The sequence below is a fragment of the Urocampus carinirostris genome, chromosome 12, assembly GCF_059441175.1.
Source record: "Urocampus carinirostris isolate Australia breed hairy pipefish chromosome 12, RoL_Ucar_1.0, whole genome shotgun sequence".
Taxonomy (NCBI): domain Eukaryota; kingdom Metazoa; phylum Chordata; class Actinopteri; order Syngnathiformes; family Syngnathidae; genus Urocampus; species Urocampus carinirostris.
The window spans coordinates 25,988,671-26,014,057 of record NC_142360.1 but is presented as its reverse complement, the minus strand read 5'-3'; the positions used below and the strand labels follow the sequence as shown (position 1 = coordinate 26,014,057).

Here is a 25,387-nt window from a genome sequence, read left to right as displayed (position 1 = left end):
TGAGAGTGTAAAAGGTCTTGGTAAAAGCTTGCAAGAGCAAAGTAGACGAGTCGCAGATGACTGAATCATAACAGTCAGGGATGATCGCTAGCAGGACCCAGCTGTGATAATGTTAACTTACCAAAATGGTCGTTCAGACATTGGTGGAAAGAATATGGCGCCAGACATGTCAACCTCTTTAAGAAGCGTCCAACTCACGTAATATAAAAACAAATCTCTAGATCTGGATGTATTTTTAACTTGTATTTTTGCTTAGTAATTGATGCATTAGTATTTTTTTTTTATGAATGGACTATTTTTAGATCACTGAGTGTCGAGACATTGTACACACTGGGGCTTTGATATACAAATGCCTGAGCAAGGAGGGCATCACTGCAGGTTTATGGGGTTGCTTTTATAAATGAATTTACACATAATATTAAATATCAAAGTCACAAGTGTTTTTCAGTTTTTTGGTGAGTTTCTCATGCTCAGAGAGAACTTGTATTTTGCAGGGACAGAACACAGTTATCTGCTAGCCATGTAGGTGGGAATAAAGAGCCCCTGAGGACTAAGTTGATTCACCATTTCTAGACCTAACATCACAGACATTAAAGCTACACGAGTCAGCTATCCATGGCAAGCCTTACGCAGCCAAAGTAACAGCAGAAAAACACATTCAGCAAAATTCCAAGACACAATGCAGTCGCTGACTACATCAGAACAACCACAGAGAAGAACTGCAGATAAAAGGAAAGTGTATTGAAAATCATATCTGAACAATTCAGAATAAATATGCCAAAAGATGGGCTGGAAATATTCTGTATAATCAATCAACTTTTTGTTTTTGAAAGACAATCAAAACATTTTATAATAGATAAGCTTGGCTCTTGGGCACATTTGTCTGTTACCCTTCTAACTGGTTCACTGATGTCTAGTTTCTGTGTCTTGCTTCCTGTTTACTCAGAAGTTTCATGGTGACATGCTATCCGTTGTAAAACAAAGAAAGATGACGCAGTGTGCGTGTGTATTGTTTTACATCAGTAAAATTCAGGCAGAGTCCAGACGACTTGGTTTAAGTGGTAATAAATGTATTTTACTAAAGCCAAGTCAATGTATTTGTAAGATTTAAGGTGTCTCTTTGGGAATCGAATTAAACACCATGTTCAGTGGAATAAATTACAAATTTAGATTGTATTGATGTTTTGTAGTGGATGGGTCCACAATTATGCCATGGTGCCCTTTATTTCTGCTGTACAAACATAATGCAGGTATTCCTTGTTGGATTCCCGTTTAAGACGGTCTCAGTTTTGTTAGGCATATAGATAGAAATCCTATTTACAGGAGTGCGACCAAACCAAGTTTTGAGATACACAAAGTTGAGAAAAGCCAACGATCAGATTATTGTCAGTCAGGAGGAGATGCTTAGAAAATAGTTTCTTTTAACTCTTTGAGGCGGTAGGTTTTTGAATCACAGTAAACATAGTGTCGCACAGCAGCTCCTTGAGGTGTGGAAAGGATCGATCTCTCTTAATGTCATATGGCACGGCACCCAGAGGCAGCAGCATGGTGCTGATGACAGTGAAAAGCCTTGCCTTTGGCGGCTACATGCACGCTGCTGCTGAGCTGTGATTTGAAGTTCAAATGCAAAGGCTGACAGAAAGACAGCTCTCAGTCAGGCTTTCCAACTTTAAGTCAGTCAACCAGTCTTTCCACAGGGAAGACAAAACATGTGTACCCGTTAAAAGCACAATGTGTAACATAAGGTCTTGAAGTTCGACAGGAATGGTGGGCAAAATGCTGACACGGAATACAAAAATTTGAAATACAAAAATAATTTGCAACAATGCAGACTATTTTTGTGTATAAAAGTTAAATAAACACTTCTGGTGTAAAGTGTGTCTGGGGTTTTACAATACCTGATGGCACCCACAAAACCTCACAAGCAGACTTCTCTACCTCTGTGTGGCAATAAGCCAAATACAATTATAATCAAGGATGATAATGACAAGATAGCGATCAGCATTTATTAACTTCTAGTGCCCATACGTTTTGTTATCATGTTACAGCAAATAATTACCACAGGAAAGAAATAACGATAGCAGAAATTCCAAAAAGAGTTAAACTTGTATGAACTGAACCAAAACTTTAAAGGATTAGCATGTTCCTCCACCGATGAGGATAACTATAAACCAAAATTGACAGTGTGTGGCATGTAATGATCATTTGAAAATACATGATAAATTTCATTGTCCGAGCACTCCTCCCCACGAGCGTTGTAGGGTGCGGGAGTCTATTCCTACAGACTCAGAGTAGTTGGCAGGGGACATCAGATAGCTAGATAGATAGCTAGATACTTTATTCATCCCCGCAGACATCATGACCCGGTTGCAAAACAATTACAAGGAATAATTCATTTCACACCATGTTACCTTACCAAAGTATCTGGGCCCCTTGAATTTTTCAACAGGCTATAAGCAAAGAAAGGAAAATATAATAATTTTGTCAAAAATCAACAAGTGGTACACAATCAATAGATCCGACAGAGAGTTCTAAGTCACGCCCACCATAGTTACGGTATCCATGTATTACACGCGGGGCAAATAGAGCGGCCGAAACAACATCAAGCAACTCTTTAGTCGCTATTCCTGATAGCTGCAGTAAAATGTATTCCTTATTATGCAAACTTATCTCAAAAGACAGTAGAAAAGGGTCTCAACTAAACATGCCAATACTCTAGTAACGGTGGATGCAAAATGTTGCCGATCTATGAGGATGTCAGAAACCCCATACCAACTACACCTAAAAATAGATTCAGATTTGTGCGATATAATGGTATATATATATAGGATATACAAGTTGGTGATGCGGCTTGCATGCCATGCATTATGTGTGATACAAAAACGGGCAGGCCTGTCTGCCTTGCGTTCTGATTGGCTGAAAACAGCTGTCAGATCTATTAATTGTGAAGTGGATATGTTATACTTTATAACTTTAACAAATAAAAAACTGAAAAGTGTTGCATCAACAATAATCTCGCATTAACAATTTGTGGCGCCACCTTTTTCTGCAATTACAGTTTGAAGTCTCTCAGTTGTGCACAGCGACAGAGAAATTATTGGCCAGTTGAAAATAGCTCAAGCTCAGTGGGATTGGAAGGAGAGCGTTTCTTAACAGTTTTGAGCGCTGCCCACAAATTCTCCGTCAGTTTCAGGACTGGACTTTGCCATGGCCGTTCTACACCTGGATACATTTATTTGTGAACCATTTCATTGTAGATTTGGCTTTTCGTTTAAAATCTTTGTCCTTGTTGGGCTACACTTGAGACAAGTATTTTCTAACCTTCACAATTGTCAGTACACTAACAAATAGAAACAAAATAAAACTGTTTATTTGTAAACGGGAATTATGGGGGTAGACAGACGGCGAGCAACAAGAAACATCCATCGATGCTGAGATGATCATCTGTAGAAATCATCGTGTAATTTGGAGTAAATATTTTACAAGGTTGGATTTACCAGACTAATGGATGTAAAGAGGCCATGGTTGCATATGATCATCAAATATCAGGACGGCAAGGGGACGTAGTTTTTGGGTCTCTTGTTTCAAGCAGATTGTGATGCTTATGTGACGGGTATATTTCTAAAAGGTCAGCATATCTTGAATCCGAATAATTTAACCTTTCCAATGATATGTGGCATGACGTATTTCAGTGACTAGTGACATCAGACAGACATGTGTTTGCTTCTCAAAAGTCTGACAGCCAGCCATTTGGAGGTTAAGTACTGTACACAAATAAAGTAGTCAATCGATCAATATTCATATAAATTCTGATAGAAATGCATCTGGAAACTTGTTTTCCTCACTAAAGCTGAAAACAGAAAGATATAATCTATACACTAGATATTATGACATATAAGTTTGCTGTGAAGGGATGCACTTTATTTAAAGAAACGTAACACACCCAGAGCCCTACTCGTAGACATGAAGATAATTTTCCTTGTAATAATGTATGGCAATTAATACTGAATATTAAATTCAAACATTCTACTGATATGATGAAATGAATGGCATGTTTTTAGATGTGAATATCACGTGGTCACAGAGAATGTCTGTCTGTAAACAAATTGCAGGATTTCCCGTGATAAATGGTCTAAGACATACACAAAAGCATCAACATTGACCTATATTTTCTGCCCTGAAAAATAGGCCAAAGCCCAAATTAAGGGCCGATAGGTCTTACAGCACGCATGTAAACGCCATCATCTTAGTAATTGTGGTGTGTAAGGCAACATTGCAGTAGCCTTGAACAGAGAGACATACCCTGGAGGCATTGCTGTTGACATGTAAATAGTGAGGACAGAAGCTGAAATGACAGCACAGACAGCAGGCTTGCACCACTAGTTCTGCTTGACTTGGGTTTGGTCTTGGTGCCTAAATTAAGAGTCTGGATGTCAGAATACCAGTACTCATATCATGTCAATAAGTAGGTTGATTTTCTTAATTACCAATGGAAGATATATAGGTCTTTTACATCATGTAAGCTCAGAGATCAACCTACAACAGCTTGGCCGAGAAGTTATGTCCAAATAACTTGTGAATTGTGTTATTTTATTGTTTCAAGTTTGATAGTATGTAATAATTTTAAGATTCCAATGTTGAATCAGTTGGTGTCATTAAGCTTGGGAACTCGTTGTAGTTGTAACGTTTTTTTAGTCATTGTACAACAATGTGTGGAATGGGAAAAAGTAGTGATAATTACGCTTGAAGAAACACAGATTCTCTTACAATAATAGACTACCATGTACTCAACTTAGATGAAAAAATAAAACATCATTCACTTTATTGTTGCCTAATCTTTGTTTTTTTGTTGCATTATTCTAGTGCTTCTCAATTATTTTCTGTCATGCCTCCCTAGGAAGAAGAAAACATCCGCCCCTCCCCCATGTAAGAGTGCAACTGCCTCCTAGTGTAGTGGAGGTGCGATTGTACTTTATTCTAGTTAAAAAAAAAAATTTAAAAAAAAAGCAAAAAAACTTCACTGAGGTGAAACGCGCCACATTGATTGAGTATCGCAGCCCTCAAGGGAGGCCGCCCCACTCTTAGAGAACCACTTAATTCATCAAACTTGTCGGCTACAAATACTGCCATCCAATCTAGGAAGACTGTGAAAACAAGACGAAGCCTTTATACATATTGAAGTTAACTGAGGGCAAGAGGTGCAACAAATTATATTCACTTCTAGCTTGATAATCTTCAACACGATCCCTCAGGGTCCAGAAAGAGTTAGTGGATGATTTTCTAAAATTTACCACCTATGAAACATTGTCATTTATGTAGATGTTTTGGAAGAGATAACACAAAGATATATTTATTGATACATTTATCTTGCAGAGAACTCTTACTGTGATTTACTCTTATCTGTTTTTGTGCTTCCCTTGTCAGTGGAAAAACAAAAAACAATTGAGTACATTTATTTTTTACTAGACCCACTTTGTGAGGCACAGTGAGTTAAGTAGCACCACAGAAAAATTAAAGCAGGAGTGAATAAATTCAGTGCATTTGTGGTTGAAAGTAGGCCACCCACATATTACATGCTTAAAATCCAGTCAATCATTATTCTTTCGACTCCAGATGATAGGTTGCGGGTATTTGTAAGCATGCTTTTATGTTTGTATAACAAATGCTATCTGCTGTGCTTCACATACTTGTATTGAATATTCTGAGTTCCTGACATATGAGTCAAGATAAGCTTTCTTTTAGCAGGGTCCCTATTTTGTTTTTGTTTCATTGACTTCATGTTTTCACATTAATAACCCATAAGGTACCAAGAGAATCTGAAGAATGGTCACAGGGGGATATATTCATTCAGTTCCCTCACCATGAATGCTGACAGACAACAGCCAGTAAAAACAATTGTAGGTCTGTAAAGCTGAGAGTGAACGTGATACAATGAGCTCCTTTGCATCTAAATCATTGCATTTTAAATTATTGATCAGGCCATTAATTTCATTCCCTTTGTCTATAAATAGCTTGCAAAGATTGCTCCATGCCTAGAAGTATGTTTGTTTACCCATATATTATGCCAAACAATGGGGAAAAAATGGACAACATAAATATCTTAGATAGGTAACAAATATTAGATTAGGTATGAATTATTCATGCATTATCCTCAAATAACCGGTTTCATGAAATATCAACAAACGCAACTACCTTATCACCATCAAAACCCAACTTTTGTACAGAGGGCCTTCACTAGAAACAAACCATGACACTTCAGTTCACAGCAAGCATCAGAATCCAAAGAGTAGTGAATGAATGCAGAAGAACACGTGATTCTTGACAAGAACAAAAAAAAGTGATGCTGAACAAGGAGAAGCGGTTACAATGGTCTACATAATTGAATCTTCTTTTGGGGAACACAGACATAATTACACACAGATTAATGGATTCAATTAAAGACAAACACAGAAGACATAACTTTGATTCAAAATAATAAATAAATGTAAAATAAAGACATGGTGGTTGGTTCAATTCAACAAAAAAATGCCATTTAAGTTTAGCCTTGGGTTGCCAACATTTCACTTTTTTGTGTCACCTAAGTTTGTAAGATATTGCTCAATAAAGCACAAATCTCCAAATAACTTTTGCAACATTGTTTTAATCAGGATGATGCTTTTACTTCTTCAAGTTGAGAACGTTTTGTGATTTTTTTTCACCCATAATAAAAGACATTAGGGGTGGGTGATGTGACAACATTAAATTGTTGAGGATTTTAACGGGATTGTGATCCAAAAAAAAACCTGAAAGATTGTGTTTTAGGAGAGTACAATTTCTTGATTTAAATCTGTAATTTATGCATTTAATTATTTCAGTTTGTGTTTCTTGCCCTCTGTCTCGATTATTGTAATGTAATGTCTCCCAAAGTCAAGCATCAAGAGCCTGCAGCTGGTACAAAATGCTGCAGCGCGTCTTTTAACTAAGAAGGTTCAATCACATTACCTGATTTTAGCTCACCTGCATGGGCTCCCTGTCAGCTGAAGATGCAATTTCAAAGTTCTATTGGGTTATATATTGTTATATTATATATTGGGTTCAGATACAATTCCCCCTATGTTCCTGCTTGAAGCCTTCGGTCGGCAAATTCTGGTCTGCTAGTGATCCTAAGAGGCAAGAAGAGATCCGCAGGTTCACGAGTGTTCTCTATTTGGGCCGTGGTGCTCTGGAATGCTCTGCCCTGTGAGATCCGATCTGCAACCTCAGTGGAACTGTTTAAATCTACGCCTCAAACACACTTATATCCTGAAGCTTATTAATGACCAATGTTTCATGTTGACGATGTCTGTGTATTGCAATATTCATTGCAGCTTATTATCCCGGAAGGGGGATTACCTCATGTGCGATTCCTTCTCAAGGTTTCTTTATTTTTCTCATGATAAGGATGTGAGTTTTTATTTTCCTTCATGTAGGTTTTAGATCAAGGAATGGAGTAATAATAGTATGTAGTCTGTAATAGTCTCTGGTCTGTGCAGACCTTTGAAACTTCTTGTGATTAAGGGCTATACAAATAAACATCACTGGACTCTTTTGGGGATTCTGTTGGGTTTTTCATGTAATTAAATCTTAGAATTAAATATCGCTGGGAGCGAATTGCCAAGTTCATACTCATTCCGTCATTTATACAACAATTAAGTCAACACTAAAGCATGATCCCCTCTTTCCTGGTTTCAGTAAAGTGAGTGTCCAGTCTGAATAGTTTTTAATTGCTCATAAACACACAAACAAGCTCGCAGAAGCTTAAAAGGCAGGAGATGGCTGACAAATTCCAGAAGTAAATGGTAGTCTACAGATCCCAGAAAGACTGTTTATGAGTGTCAGAGGAGTCTGGTAACTGGTAAGTTTTGAGTTTTGTTAAATTACATGGCTTTTAACTGACTATTGGCCAATGTGGATCCATGTAATGACAACAGAATATTGTCTACAGAAAAGGCACCTATAAATACAATGAATTGTTATCATTCTTACCTATTGAACATTTGAGAGGGCGGGGCTAAGGTTATTAAAGGAGCTCTCTGGCAGTGTGAATATAATGTGTATTATTGTTAAGTGAGGAGAAATCCTTTGCTTTGTTCAATTTCAGGTTATTATTCAAATCAATGCATACTTGATACAAATGTGCATGTTTAGACTATCGAAATTCAAGGAAAGTCAGACACTTTGAAATTCAAAACAAAAATTGTGTTGTCAGTAAAAAGTATTCAAACCATTAAATAACTTACAATTTAAAAAGTCTGGATCATTTACTGTATTTAGAATAAGATTTAAAACTTTAAAATTATGAATTTTTACTAATCAGGCAACAGCATGATTTATTTTAACTATAAGCATCATTATTGTTATTCGCGAACTTGTTTTCATTATTTGAATCAGTTTTCATTTCTCGCATTCACTTAATGTTTCTTCTACTGTTATTGATCTAATCACTGTATGAGGAAATATTGTATTAATTAAATGGGTAAGACATGCTATGTATTTATACTACCTTCTACTCCATTGGAACATGTTATATTTGCTGAACATTTATCATTTGTTGAGCCACTGAATGCCTACCGTTTATCTTTATTTTCTATTTTTTTACTGTGTTCATACACACTATAAATAAAGCAAATAAACCTAATAAATTTATTTCTGTTTTTATTGTTGCACAATTGCACAGGAGATTGAATCGGATGCCAGGGTGTTTCCTTATGTTGACTATTATTGCTCTCTTATTTATTTTGTCAGCTATTTTGACTACAATGCACTTCATACAGCATTGTCACAGTTGCCCAATTTTGTTGCCGTTCTTTGATAACCAAACCCTTTACCGTGGCTATGCTTTTTGCAACCTAGAAGTTTTAATAAAAAAAGAAGGATCAGAGGAGGGCTTTTAGAACACATTTGGAATTTTGCACTGTGAGGGTTTCTTTTACAGTCCGTTCCTGTTTTCCTTGCAAGTTCAAAATTCATTAATGTCTTCACTCCTTATTTTGAGTGTTTACTAAACTATATATTTATCAAAATCGAAGCGAAACCAAATTAGAGTCTGCTAAGGGGGCATATTTGGCTTAATTTGTATGTTTTCTTTTCTAATTTACATTTAACATGATGGGAAAACGGTCTGAAATAAACAAACTAGTAAAAAGAAAATAAATGTTAAAAAAAAAGAATCATGATCTTTTCTTGTTTATATGTGATTTTTTTCTATATCGCCCACTCCTAGTTAACATCTTAAAAAAGTATGAATTCCTAATCTGTTTTTGCAATTATTTGTCAATCAGATATTCTAATAAAATGCCTGACCCAAGTATTTGCTTAATTTAACCTTAGCCTGACACCAGAGTGGTAAAATGCCTAATTTGACTCAGGGGAAACAAAACAAAGACTTGGATGACATCTTGATCCTTTGTAAATGAGCTAATTTAGTAAAGTCACACAGGCCAGCCCAACTAGAAAGGCATAAGGATTGTGAGATAAACAATGTGCGAGAACCACGGGTCTTCTCAAGAGTGCAAGTGAAGGAGTGTGGCCTCTCTAATGACCAATCAACACCCTCCTTGCTACCATGGCATCTGTTCGTACTCCGCCGGCCTCTGATTCGAGTGAAATTCTGCCGTGGACTCGATACGCCGCCGGGTTCCAGTCGCACAGCAGAATGAGTGCGCTTTGTGTCGAGGACCAATTCTGACATTTCACAGAATGCCAACATTCAACCTTTTCTAAAAGTTCTACTACATGTGAGTTTTGCTCTGTGAATACAAAAGGTGAGAAAAGAAAAGGGAAAAGAAAAATCATAGTATTGCTTGAGGGGAGCTCGAGCAAAGTAGCAAGCAGGCAGATATCGAACTAGCGAATAGAAGTTGACCCTTTTGAGACCTCCATATCTCATAGGATACTGTACAAAAGAGACATTTTATAATTGGACAAAGTCAAACTAAAACATGATGTGGATAAAAGGCCAAACTGTTACTTGCACTGTACTTTTTCTTCTCAATTGCATTGGGCATTTTCAAGATAAGGCAGAGTTTAAATAGGTTTTTAAACACACCTAATTACTTTAATAATTGATCTTTGAAAAATGAGACATCATGGATGAGTTCAATTCAAATATGTAATGCTTGAAAATACAATGTGTACAATACAGAAATCCCTCACTGTAACGAGGTTAACTTTTCGCGGTTTTGATTCTTGGCAGATTTTCATCATGTCGAAAATGCTATCATGGAGGCAGGTGGCAGAGGGCTGTTTGTTTGTGTAAAAGTTGGGTGTGGCTGTCCATGTGAGTGACTGTGATCGGCTGATGTATGTTGTCAGTCAAAGAGCAGGGCAGGCGCACAAGTCAATGGGTCCACCCGGAACAAACTGCAAAGCATGGCGACAACTATAGTAGCGGCTCGTTACCGTGACCAGAAATTCATGAATCAAATCAGACTGAGGAAACTCAGAAAAGCACGAAGAAATGCCAATCACCACCGGGCGCTCCGTGAATTGTTACAGGGATGTGATTTGACCAAAGTGAAATTATATGAAAATTAGCCGGGGGTCTGGGGGCCGCGGGCACCCAGCTAGGTCCAGGGCAGTGCCCTGGTGGGGGGACAAGTGGGGCGAAGCCCCCCGGAGCTCATGGGTTTTCCGTGTTTTTAAGTACTTTCAATGCACTCAGATGACAAAGAAATAGACAAAACAACAGCATAAATTTTCAATGTATATTGAACTATCCCATATAAAATTACAGTGTAAGCCAACTCAAAATCAGTCACATTAAAAAACATTGGACTGCCTTTGCTTTTAAAAACCATCACTGAGAATATCATCATATCTAACTAATGTGATTACTAAGTGAACACATAAATCATGTTGAAGAGTTCAAATTTCATGAACAAATAATTGTATCATGACCAAATGAAAAGTAACTCATATTAGAACATACCACAAATGTCTTTGTTATAGCAGAAGATGTTATCTATAAATGAAAATACAATAATTATAGGCCCTACAGTAAAGTGTTGGTGTAATGTACACATGAAAATCTATTATTGTAATTGTTAAATATTTATGGCCATTTTTATTACGTTATAATATTTTCGAAAAAAAGGAGAAAACTGTCAAATAAATTTGAAAAGTTTACCACCTACCTCAAAATTCACGACTCTATCGGCAACTGGTACAGGTTGTTGGGGTGGATCACGTCTCTCTATTACCGCTTCCGATTGTGATGTCAATAAGGGATGGAGGCCGTAAAGTTTTGGAGTTTCCGTTTGGGCACCGAAACTTCCAGCGATGGAATAATTTGTTGTTCTTCACTGGAGTTCTTTCACGTGTTTTTTGCTCTTTGCGTGACTTTCAAGAGCTTTGAAACCTCTCCCACCATAGTCAATGGTATCATGGCACCAAATGCAAAGCGCTTTCCCGGCACGATCGATCTTCCGAATAAAGTCACTGAACAAATTCGTCACAGTCTTCTTTCCAACATTTGTAGATAATTCCTTCTCTAACCAGTCCCATCGAAACTTGTTTTTTACGATCTTATCAATTTCTTTACCTCGTGGAGCATCTTTGCGTTCGATCACGGACATCTTTCTTTAAACACCCGGCAAAAACGTGTGAGAAATGAACAATGGCATACTCCTATGCCTTTATAACAAGCGCGTTTATTGGTCAACACGGAGACTTCAACCAATCGCAAGTACGTTTCATTTCAGTTACGGAAACACTAAAATGGAATGCTGTAGAGACGAAATCGGATTTTTTACCACTTAAAAAATCGGAAATTTTAAAATGTTATTTTTGGAGATAAAAAAAGCGGAATTCCGCGAATTAGCGGAAAAATCACATCCCTGTTGTTATCATGTCCGGAAGAGGCTGAGGCAGTCAAGAGAGAAAGCAATTGCAGTGCTTCAGGTCTACCCTACAACAGCTAGCTCCGTACCAACTCTCACAAGCCAAAACTGAAGAGCATGTATCTCACCAACATCAGATCGATTAACCTATAAAACAGATAACATGAAGCTACAAGTTGTGTGAAAGCCACAACATTTGTGTCTTTTGTGTATTAATTGTCACAGAGACCTGACTATTAGAGTATCCCCGATCACTTTCTTACACTGAAAGAAGAAACCCTCTAGTTACGTTACACTACTCCTTATTGTATTAATGATACAGACCATTCATTCAACTGCAATTCTGTGTTCAGTGTTTTTATTTAGAGATGTATAGTTATTTTCTTTCAGTGATATATAATATATTCTAAAGGTTTCTAAAAACTAAATGTGTGTCTACTTTGCAGGGTTTAAAACTTTCGTGGCAGTTCTTTGCAAAGCAACTCCCACAAAAAACAAGGGATTGATGTGCATAAATTGTTTGTTTATCGCGGGGTGTTACGTTACAAAATCAACCCATGCTTGGCAAAATCCATAAAGTTAGAACCTTTTTTTTTTTCACAATTATCATACAACTAAATACTCTATTGAACACTGAAACCAAAGAACAAACCCTTTTTACAGGCTCAAACATTTGTTTATCAAATAAAAGTACTGTAAAAACATTTATATAAATAGCTCATGTACCTTCAAATAACAATAAGCAGTGACATTGTGTAGCCAATCACAATACAGAACACAATGCAAAAGCATAAAGTAAACAGTGAAAAGAAGGCATTATTGTATATAGTAGGGGGGACACCGAAATGGAAATTTTGGGCCAAAAGTGAAAACAAAAATGTGAAATGCCAAACATCTCATCTCATCTCATCAGCCGTAACGCTTATCCTCATTAGGGTCGCGGGGGGGCTGGAGCCCATCCCAGCCATCTCCGGGCAGTGGGCAGGGGACACCCTGAACTGGTTGCTAGCCAATCGCAGGGCACACAGGGACAGACAACTCATTCGCTCATTCACACCTAGGGACAATTTGGACCGGCCAATTCACCTGAAATGTATGTTTTTGGAATGTGGGAGGAAACCGGAGTGCCCGGAGGAAACCCACGCAAGCACGAGGAGAACATACAAACTCCGCACAGGAAGTCTGGAGCTGGATTTGAACCCACGACAGGTTCCCATGACATGAACTGTGCCGCACAAGCGCTAACCACTGCGCCGCCGTGCTGCCCAAATGCCAAACATTATCCAAAAATAATTATGACTTTAAAACTCGTATTTTGCATTAACTAGCATTAAAAAAAGAATTATAAAGTATAAAATGATGAGTAACTGACTGGCATTTTACTAGATGCTTATTAGAACTACTTTGTCTACCATATTCTCAAAAAAACAAACAAAAAGAAGGCATTTGATTGCTTAAAAAATCCTTTTGGACAACAAAATGGTACAGAAGAAGAAAACCTGCTGAGAAATAAAAATGAAAATTACACAAGCAGTTCCATTCTACTTGATTGAGGAGTTATGACCAAAAAATGCTTGTATCTGCAACACTGAACAGTCTCTCACTCTCTTTTTTAAGTACACATTGTTAAGGCATTTTTTAATCGGACATGAGAGTGAATGGTGACGAGAAAACGGGAGAAATGAGGAACATTTGATGACTGTGACGATAATTCAAAAAAAAACAAAAGATACTACGATTTTCACCAAAGTCAAAATGATAATAGTAAATTAAACTCTCGCCTTACAATCCTTAGCACAAGCCAATTGTCTTTGGAGACTTACAGACCGTATTTCACGCACAAAGTACGTGTAATTAATACTGCTCAACTGTAGTAAGTTGACTATTTAGTGTTGGCTTGTAAACATATGCCAAAGTCCGGCGAGCAGCAACCAAAATTGTTGGAACAAGTGGGACGCACGAACTTCATAGAAAATGTCTTGTTGGTATAAGCTTGGCAGAGCTCCCGTTAAAACAGCGCTCTCCATCTTCTTCCTTTTCGTATGTAAAATGAAAAATATGCAGCCGCATCAAAAACAAATTCCCCCAGGCAAAAGAGAGGCTCTCTTCACGTTTGACGTGATGTAATCACAACATCGTTTTACAGGGTTTTTTTTTCTTTCGTCTGAAACAAAAAAAATGCAGTTTATCCCTTATATACAGTGGTTATCGCAATATTACATTAGTGGGTTTTCTCTAGGCACTCTGGTTTCCTCCAATGTCACAAAAACGTAAGTGGCAGGCCGATTGGAGACCCCCGAGTTAGATTCACCAAACTTTTTTAAGCTGTTATTTTTGTTTTGTTGCCATGTTATTCTCATGTTAATTATTCGAAGTAGCGTTAAAATCTATACACTGTATCTACCCCAGTCATATCGCTCGGGAGGGGTGACCGACAGCAAGACAAACACATGCACAAAAACAAAGAAAAGAAAAAAAGTAGTAAATAACACAAAATATTTGAACATGGCCAACCCAAATGTCCAAACACCCAAACAAGTTTAACAACTCGGCATCCAAGTTGGTCGTCCTTTCGTCCCTCCAGATGAAACGGGACACAAGACTGCTGCTATGTCACTCGGGTCAGGGTGACACAACACACTCTTCTGTTCAACAGCAGGACCCGACAGCTTTCACTGGTTTACCCCTGCCGCATCATACAGGTGACCTGTCCATCCCCTAGAATGTGTCCAAACATCCCACTATCCTTTCACAACCCCTCTCCACTCATTCCTATCACAAAAAAAGAGCTCTAGCTTACACTACATTTAGACCTCTTTCCTGCAATGCACTCATAACACCAACAACAAATTTATACATACCGAAACCATATCCCCCGAGTGGAAGGTGGCTAGAGTCAAGAACACATTACATTCACCAAATATTCATTACCCTAAGCCCACAGCACAACAAGGGGTGAGTTGCTTGCCATGCAACCATTCATTAGCAGAGAAGCCTGACAGCATACAATGGTTTACCCCCTCTGCATCATATGCGTCATTATTAGAGGTAAGATCGGGCCCAAAAAAAGCACCCGAGCCCGACGCAGGCCCGAGGGGTATTAAACCCGACCCGGACCGAGCCCGACTAATTAACTGGATTTGCTGGCCCGGCCCGAGGGGGCCCGAAATTACATATTTTATTTATAAGGAGGGGTGATTTATGATAACAAATTAAACTCTGCCTTTTGTTACAACATCTAGGCCTAAGTTAAATAAAACTGTATAAACATTTACATCTTTTATATTTCTGTGTCTGCACTGCAGATGTTACATTAAGCGACAATCTGTCATTGACGGTTTTTTTTTTTTGAGGTAGCGAAAACATTTAAGGGCGTCCGTCATTTTGACGACTTGATCATTGGGCCATAATCCACAGCAGCAGTAGTAGTACGTCCTTAAGATTTTAGCGCGGCACTATCATTGAGGGGGTGTTGACGTGTTGTGCCCTTTTCCGACTCCTATGCAAATCCCCCCCCCCCCTGATCGTATTCTATATAAAACGCTTATTAAAACAATAAAGCGAGCTAATTATAATAATTGGGAGATCCTAGTCTATATAACGCGTTTATTTAAACAATAAAGCGTGATTTTATTCTGCAAATTGCGTTTTTTAACGCGGATGAAAATGTCACCAACGTCAATGTACACTTCCGACAAAAGCGATCGTATTCTATATAAAACGCTTATTAAAACTCTTACCAGAGTGCGTTTTCCTCGTCAGTTCTCCTCTCTTGAGTTTATCCTTAACTTCTTGTTGGTCCGACTCCATATCGGGGATACCAGGCCAAAATCACGCGAATTTGCGGAGGGGAAGATTATTAAGAGGACAGCATTCACGTCACGTCACGTGCACAGAGCATGCTCTGGCTCCGTTAAAAGCAATTACAGCTCCTTCTCCGTTTTATCCAAATTATTTATTTTATAACAAGTATTCCTTGGTCTAGTATCCATACATAGTTTAAGTATATATTTTTAATGAACATATATTTATAATTATTAATTAATTTAAAAAAAAAAAATAAAAATAAATAAATAAAAAAAAAAAGCAGGACCGAACCCGACCCGACCCGACCGTATGACTGACATTTCAGGCCCGACCCGGCCCGAAATTGCCTCGGGTTCGGGTTCGGGTTCGGGTTCGGGCTCGGGCCATGAATCTTAGCTCTAGTCATTATCAGTCACCTAACTATCTTTCGCCATTCTCATCTATCCCAAGCACGTACGCTTGCATTCATTATATCAACTCTTTCGATGCCACAGACGAGAATTTTTGTCACATGACATAATGACGTAGGCTGCCAAAGACAAAAGTTCTCGCAAACTAATTTTTTTTTTTTTTTATGAATGGAACAAAACCACACTCCGATGATACCATTTATCAGTAACACACTGTTGTACTGGTACTTAAAATAGGCACTTAATATGTCTGACAGTAATACACTATTTATACTATTTCTAAACATAAGTGCAAAGTAAATTTCTAGTTTTCGTTTTTCGTATATTATTTCGGTGTTGCTGTTTTGGCATTTTAGCCGAGAGATTTGGCCCCACATTTGGATCTATCCTTAATTCAAACAGATAAAAAAATGACATCAGAGGTAAGAGTGTTCCCTGAGCTCCACCATATTTTAGAAAGAATATACTGTCCTTGTAATTGTCGCATGAATTTAGTTGTAAACTGATATGCTGATCTCTTAAGTTTATTGCTTTGTGACTGGAAACAATCTGGCTGGCAGGAGAAGGTGAAGACAGGTAGCATCTGTCCCCACCTACTGCCTTGGCAGCTTTTGTATCATCTGCTAGTTTTGGCAGTATCTTGGAAGCACATCAATATGGCTTTATGTAGCCAGGACTGCTAGTCCCTAGCATGCCAGTCACGCTCTCAGGCAACACTAACTCCCATCCTGAGCATCCAAAGAGCAGCGAGCCAACAGAGCTAAGCACAACTGAGCTCACATTGAACAGGGAGGCCAAGTCTCTCTGGACCAGCATGGGGGGGGAAAGGGCCGGTGTCTGGCATCTACTCACACATGTGTGGTTAGAAGTCGAGAGCAAAGCCCACACAAGTATGTCTCGACAATTGCTTTGAGTTTTATTTTCAGTTTTTCCCTAACAAATATTAATATGGTGGATACATATTCTAAAATCCTAGCTAGTCAGTTTGTTATTCAAAAACAATATTTGAGAAATTCGCCAGGAATTAGTTCTTATTTAGATTAGGATTGAGTTTTTATTTGGGATTTAAGATTTGACTCAATTCTTTAACACAATTGATTATATGTATATATGGCTGTTAACTATTGAAACAGGCGCCTAAGCTTGGTTGAAATATCTGTTTTTCATTAGCGGAAGCAAACGTGAACTGTATACCAGTGACGTGCAGTCAGGAGATGTAGGTGAGGCTGTCATAATGACATATAAAACTAAAAATGTTGTATTTATTTAATGTTAAAGTTCTTTCTCATTTAACTACAATTTTGGGGGTATTATTATGAATATTATTAATACAATATTATGCAACCCATTACTGTGATGAATGTCTGCAGATGCAGAATGAGGCATGCTATTCTCTTGCCTCATTGTAGAAGACAATAGATTCAGATTCAGATTCAGATTCAGATCTACTTTATTGTCATTCTAGTACACGTGTATACAGAACGAAATGTCGATGCATCTGACCCCCACAGTTTCCTTGAATGTACAGATATAAATAATGTTGTATTGTATTTTGGCTACGTGTAGTATTTTACCATAGTGCCGATAGTGCAAGAAGAGTAGCTAACCAGATGTGCAATATGGGCAGTCAGGTTAACAAGTCAGGTACACAGTAACATTAACACTGTAACAATAACGCTGTAATTACAATAGTGCAGAGAGCAATGTGCAAGGAGTGGCAAGCTATAAAAAAAACTGCCAGTAGTGCAAAATAGTGTAGTGAGACCTAATTTGATAGCATAGCTTTATGAGCAGTAGGAATGTTAAAGCATAATGCAAAGATCAGAGCAGGAAACAAGAGGAAAAGATTCTAAAAATGATATGAGAACACATTTTTTGTTTGGATTGGATTGTAAAGGTCATGCATCATTAGATGCAAAGAACTATAGCATTCTGAGTGTTCAATAGCCTTGTTGGCATAACATCAGAAACCCTAAGTCTCAAGAGAGCCTCCCACACATTCATTCTGTCCGATATATACACAGCAAACAACAAATGATTTTCTGGGGATTCACATTTAGAGGGTGTTTAAAGGACAATGATTTCAAATTGGCTGTTTATTCTTGTGCTTCCACGGGAAGCTGCATAAAAGTACACCATTCAAGTTTGATCTACTGTAGGTTTTGAACCAGCTTAAAGAATAAAAATGGAAAACTAAAAAAAAAAGGCCGAAAGTATAACTTTAAGACTACTTGTTTCAGCTTTTCCATTCTGTTGAGATTACAACTAAAAAGGGGGAATTTAGTGAACATGAATTTATTCTGATATTTTTGCTAGTTTTTTTGGTATGTACTTACATCAGAAGAAGTATTTTTCAGTGCACATCACTTGAAATCTTCCCAGCATATCTGGATCATATTTGAAAATGAATTTTTCTTTGGAATGTAATTGATTACAATAAAACCAGACTTAGCTATTCAAGTTTTATCGGGCATCACGCCTAGCAAGTGTAATCACAGCTTAAAACGAAAGCAGTGTTAGCCATAGAGTAGCCTAGAGAGCATTCACTCAGATTTTAAAACTTTGAGTTTCATTGTTCTTTCTGCATTTTGGAAAACCAGCGTTATTTGAAATACTGTATAGGTGTTAGTAGTCTTTATATTATTTAGTATAGAAGACAGAGATTTAAAGTGTTGGTGAGGCATTATTTATCCTTCAAATGCTGAATTCTGTCAGGTTATGAATGACTTATTCTTCTTTTTCTTAAGCCAAACACAAAATAATGAAGTCAAAACTTTGCATACATAATTTATTTGTTTTTGGTTGATAATTTCAATGGATAAATATTGTGAGTCTACCACACAAGGTAAAAAGATAAGTATCTGTTTGGTAGTAATGAAGTACAAGTAATATTTTAATATAAAACAATATTGTCTGAATCTGATTTTTTTTTTAAATCAAAATACTTATTTTGAAATGACACAAGTACCATGAAACAAATAAATATTAGCATCTATGTAATTCCATGTAACAGTGGCACAAGCACAATTTATTTCTAATGAACTGTGGACGTTGTACATTTTATTTTTTCAAGATTTGTTTAACATTAGGAAAATGTCTCAATGTCTATAAATACATTCAACATACATGACCACAATCTGTGTTTTTTATGAAGGATACAGAAATATTATAAGAAAAATTAGATGATTAGTCTGAGATAAACAACTTATAAAAAATTACAAAAAACAGAAATCTGCCGGATTGCAGCCCTTCCTGCCAACATGTGGGTGTCATCAGCACAGTGCTGAAAAAGAAGGTGTGAAAGCTAGTTAACACAGGAAGACCCTAGCCATCTTAAAAGAGGGATTTTCATTGGACAACTTGGACAATACAATCGGGTCTATTGCAGGTGACTCAAACATCAGACTGGTTTTGTGACAGTGTCATATGTGGATCTAGTTTCATTAGCTGCAAACCCAGGATGTGGTGAGGAGGGTAAAGCAGTGTTTGCAACATCAGCAAAACCACGTGAGCTTTCCATTGACTCAGACATTCCCCCCTCCCAGTCACTGTAAAATATGTTATCGTAAAACTGGATTTACGATATACCCATGTTAAAGAATTCTTCAAAAGAATAGTGCTGCCTGAATTGAATTCAATTTTGTATTTGTTTGGATGATAACTAGAGGAAATCTGCGGACTACAAGTCCTGATATGAAAAAAATATATATATATATCGTAATTTTTGCTTTATCGAGGTCATAAAGTTATGCATATGAAACTGAAGTGATACTTTTGGGTGAAAAGAGCAGATTGTAATGAGTGACAAGATGTTTCACATCATAGCCAAACAGTTTCTAGTTATGACTCACAGCTTCAACTTTTTTAATACAATAAACACACACAACTGTGAGTCAAAACCAATGAATCTTCCATTGTCAGCTGTAGTTCGTTACACATACGTCTGAATAAATAAAAGTAGATAATTTGCCTGATTGAAAAAAACATGAAAGAAAACTGCTTTTTGATAGTATACATAGTTTATAGACATTTTGGAGATCAGAAAACACCCCAATAGGACATTTTTTATGCAGGTGTAATTAGGTCTGAGTACACAGCTCAAATGACTGAACTGAAGGCATATGTCTGACCCGCAGCGTGTGCAAACATTGCTGAGTAGCTGTGCACCAGGGAGCACAAGACCGGATATGAGCCTGACCCTGAATCATATGCGGAGGAAGTGGGCCATTACAGCACATGCTGTTGGTTTATGAGTTTGCTTGAAAATCCAATATCATAACTACATCGAAGGACAACCTTCAGTACACTCAAGGTAGCAGCACAACAGTCTGACCATTATAACTCCTCATGTCAAAACTGAGTGAACAAAATAACATGCTGTAATGCAAAGTGTAAAAGCTTATGTGTGAATTGTGACTTGTGAAATTTGTAAATGTTAGAAATCATGTTAAATATCACTTTTTAGGCTTGGTATGCCACCTTTTGTCCGGCCAGAAATTTCTACCATATGTGACCACTGGAATAGGGAAATTTGACGATTAATGCACGATTTTTCCCAAAAAATCCATCTGAAGAAAGACGGTTTATTTTACAAACTGAATGGCAGCACATGAACAGAGCTGCAAAAAAAGCCAAACAAGATGACAGTTACACCGCCAAGGAATTAGTTGCTTGACTAGTCGTACTAGCTGCCAAAATTACAACAATTATTACAACAACTTGTCTGCACAGTATTGCAATCACTACAATTACACAGTAAACATTTGTCTATCTTTAACACTAACATTCCAGAGACACCTGAACAGCTATTTAAATTTGTGTTTGAAAAACACTTATTTGCACAGCCACCTAAGGTTTGGTTTTGTAAAGATTTAATAACAAAATAGTAAAAAAATGCTTTTTATGTGGTTTAGCAAACACAATTGCCAAGGAGTTGGCATGTTGTATTAAAATGAAAACAGAAAAATGTGCAAAACCGTGCTGATTTTTTCTCTTACGATTTCACCAGGCCTAACTAAACATAAAACGGATCTTATCATATATATATATATATATATATATATATATATATCAATCCATCCATCCATCATGTGCACTGCTTATCTTTAGTAGGGTCGCGGGGATGCTGGAGCCCATCCCAGCTATCTTTGGACAGTGGGCAGGGTACACCCTAAACTGGTTGCAATCCAGTCGCAGGGCACACAGGGACAAACTCGCTCACTCATTCACAACTAGGGACAATTTGGACATACATGTTTTTGGAGTGTGGGAGGAAACCGGAGGTCCCAGAGGAAACCCACGCAAGCACGGGGAGAACATGCAAACTCCGCACAGGAGAATTTGATCCCATGACCTCAGAACTTTGCCGCGCACACACTAACCACTCAGCCGTCCTATATATATATATATATATATATATATATATATATATATATATATATATATATATATATATATATTTCATTTACACAAGGTAAGGAAGGAGATGGAGAACACTATCAAAACGGGAGCTCCGTCAAGCTGGAACTAACAAGACATTTTGTCTGAAGTTTTTGTGTCCCCCTGCACCCACATTTTTGGACCTGCTAGCCTGACGCTGATCAGTTTATACATGCTAATAAGTTAGCTTACTTCAATTCAGCAGTTTTTAATTGTAACTCAGTGCCCTATCTGTAATGTTCAGTCTGTTCATCCCCAAAGTCGATTGGCTGGTGCTGAGCTATGTGCAAGGAGAGTTTCATTTACAATCAAAACTATTAGTTTTACTTTGGAAAATATGCAAGAGTGAGTCATTTGTAGACTGCACTGAGTGTTGCACCATCATTATAATCTGTTCCATCAATTTCTAGTTTTCTTGTCACTATTTACTTTGCAGCCTATTAAAAGACATTATTCCCCAACTTTATTAACATGAAAAAAACTATTTTTATAATGGAGAGACTGTTCAGTATAGCAGCTACAAGTAATGTATTTTTAATCTTAACCAACCACTTCACAAAAAGTGCTTAGTGCTTGTGAGGATGAGATATCTCGGCAGTTTTACTGTATCTGCTGAACTTTGTTGTCTTTGTATTTTTTCAAAGCATTTAAATGCCTTTTTTGGTTTGATGAAATTTGATTTTAAAAAAATGAAAGTAAGATAGTGAAGTACTTTTTTGTGGCTTTTTTTTCTTATTTTATTTTTAATTTTGTCCGAAATCTGGTTATTTTTTGTTAAATCATTAAAAGGAAAATACTAGAAAGTTTTGGTAATGGGTCCAACTAGATTTTATGGCATTTGAATTACAGTCTACTTAATGCAGTTAATTTAAAAAAATATTTCAACTGATGAATAGGTAAGTGGGGGTGTTTGGCTCAGTGTTATAGTTGTTTTCTTGCAGAAAGAAGTCGTTGCTTAATTCTCGAGCCATTGTGAGCCGGCCAAAATATTCTTGGGCAAGATACTCAACCCCCTATTGCTCCTGATGTGTCATCACCTGATGAATTAGCAGTAAAATGCAAAAGTAGTTTGAGGGCCAGGTAATGTGGAAAATCGCTTTTCAAATGAAGTAAAATTTATCAAGTGAAATTGAATTATGTCCCAAAGAGCTCTTGGAGTTGGCTCACAGAACCCTTGTTAAAAATCACATGTTTGATAACAACTTTTAAGACAATTTCTATCTAGTGGGTTTCTTGATCCCTGCTTCACTGAGTGTGGCATTATCCCACTGTTCCAAAACCACTAAGTATGAGCAGTGATTACTTTAATTCTGCAGTAATCTTCAACATAGCTGTCATGTTTACATACACAAATGCATAAAATGAACAGCCCATTTGAGTTTAAGGGTCAGGCAAGTTTTAAACACATAAATTTGGGTCAGAGATGATGAAAGCAGATTAACAGTGGTCAAAACGAAATCGCTTACCCCCATTTCTAGTGGCTGAAGATTCCACGTGTACGACCAGATCAAATGTTCTCTCTGGGTTCTCCCTAAAACACGAGAAGGGGTTATAGATGTTTGAGAAAGAATGTTGTCATCACAAAAACATTTCAAGTCATGGTTTTGACCATTACAGAATGCATTTGAACTGCAAAATGCATGGGTATTAATCTCATTCGAGTCAATAACAGAATGCTTCTTTGATTGTTTAGACTAGAAACTAACTGTGGTGCATGACATTTACATGTGAGCGAAGGTTATGCACATGTTATTATATCTTTTGAGGTTAGCAGGGCTGCTAACAAGCAGAGCAGCAGGCTGACCCAAAAACCTGTCGAGACAGCTGGTGTCTCTTAAATCCACTCCGAGAAAGGGGTTAAATAACGGCTAGCATTTCCTCTATTTCAACATGAACTTCTCCATGCACGTCCTGCAAATGCAAACGAGTAAAACTGTTCAAAGCTTACTTGACTCTGCTGTCCATGATTTAGCTACCGCATCGCGACAGCTCCTTGCTGTCTCTTTCGGCGGTTCTGCTGCTCAGCTTTCTGACAAACGTCCCGTTCCCCACCCACTTGGTACAGCTCCCGGTCCGTCCCGTTAGCTTGTGTGTCCCCCGTAGAAAGCTGTCACATCTCCAAATGAAAGGGAACGATGTCTCTTTCGTCCTTGTTCCGTTAACGTGGGCCCAGTCTCAGTCGAGTGCCACACCGCTTATTTCCCACAACAAACATGACACCAGGAAGTGCTGTCAAACGGGCTATGACGTCATCACGTCGGCAAAAAGGGGGGTTCTGCCGTGACGTCGACGAGTGTGAACACAGTAATTCGGGACTTTTTAATAAATGGAATTAAACAACCATTGTACTAGATTTAATTTTTTGGTTTGAACCGTTTTATTGACACTTTTAACAGCAAATTAACAATGTGAGGTTTGTACATTTTTTCTCGACACTTTTAACAGCAATTAAGCATATTCACAATTTCGTTATATCATTTTCTAACAATATGACGTTTGGACATTTTTTGTCGACATTTTTAACAGCAATTAAACACATTCCCAGTTTCATTATATCATATTCTAACAATATGAGGTTTTATCAACACTTTTATGTTTAAAGTTTTTGGTTTGTAATACAAAATTTAATTGTGTTTGGTCAAAAAATAATATATAATTTGAAATGGCTTCTAGAATGTCTCATCTCATCTCATTAGCTGCACCGCTTATCCTCAGTAGGGCCGCGGAGGTGCTGGAGCCCATCCCAGCAATCATCGGGCATTGGGCAGGGGACACCCTGAACTGGTTGCCAGCCAATTGCAGGGCACACAGGGGCATACAACCATCCACTCGCTCATTCACACCTAGGGACAATTTGGACCGGCCAATCCACCTTAAATGCATGTCTTTGGAATGTAGGAGGAAACCGGAGTGCCCAGAGGAAACCCACGCAGGCACGGGGAGAACATACAAACTCCGCACAGGAAGTCCGGTAGCTGGATTTGAACCCACACAGGAGGTTCCCAAGACTTTAGAACTGTGCCGCACACGCGCTAACCACTGCGCCGCCGTGCTGCCTAGAATGTCTCATCTCATTAGCTGCACCGCTTATCCTCAGTAGGGTCGCGGGGGTGCTGGAGCCCATCCCAACCATCTCCGGGCAGTGGGCAGGGGACACCCTGAACTGGTTGCCAGCCAATCGCAGGGCACACGGGGACAGACAACTCACTCTCTCAGTCACACCTAGAGACAATTTGGACCGGCCAATTCACCTGAAATGCATGTCTTTGGAATGTGGGAGGAAACCGGAGTGCCCGGAGGAAGCCCACGCAAGCACGGGGAGAACATACAAACTCCGCACAGGAAGTCTGGAGCTGGATTTGAACCCACGCAGGAGGTTCCCATGACTTAAACTGTGCCGCACATGCGCTAACCACTGCGCCGCCGCGCTGCCTGCCTAGAATGTATAATAATTTATTTAAAGCAGGGGTTTCCAACCTTTCAAGCCTTGAGCTGATTTGTGTTCATTAAATAACTTGTGTTTTTACTGTGTTATCATTGGAAGTAAGGTTTAATAGACTGTCAACCACTAAAAAGCGCATTTTATGAGAAAATCACAATGACCTAGCACTGGTGAACTATTTTCAGAACAGGTACACGGGTACATCTATCCTTAGGGGCCACCGTTGGGGGCCCTGATTAGAAAGGACACTGGGTAGTAGTTGAGTCCTAGAACATGTTTTATTTTATTTCGCAACCAAAAATAAGTTCTGCAAAGCACAGAAAAGAAAGAAAAACACATTTAAAGTGACCAAGTTGCAGAGTGACATCATGCTCAGCCCTGTGTTTTTTCCCCCTTTCCATATGTTAGTGTAGCATGACAATCTGTGGTGG

General features: G+C 38.1%; 1 protein-coding gene across 2 annotated transcripts in view; it reads right to left on the bottom strand.

Annotated features, from left to right (window-relative positions):
- Positions 1 to 23,717, bottom strand: part of dennd1b (DENN/MADD domain containing 1B) — a 228,040-nt gene extending 204,323 nt beyond the window's left edge. For both annotated transcript variants that reach the window (XM_088349467.1, XM_088349468.1), the window contains exons 1-2: positions 23,463 to 23,717; positions 22,981 to 23,045 (exon numbers count right to left, since the gene is read on the bottom strand). In XM_088349467.1, coding sequence (XP_088205593.1) covers positions 22,981 to 23,045; positions 23,463 to 23,479 — 82 coding nt within the window. In that variant the 5' untranslated portion in view covers positions 23,480 to 23,717. The remainder of the gene's footprint in view (positions 1 to 22,980; positions 23,046 to 23,462) is intronic.
- Between the last annotated feature and the right edge of the window lie 1,670 nt (positions 23,718 to 25,387).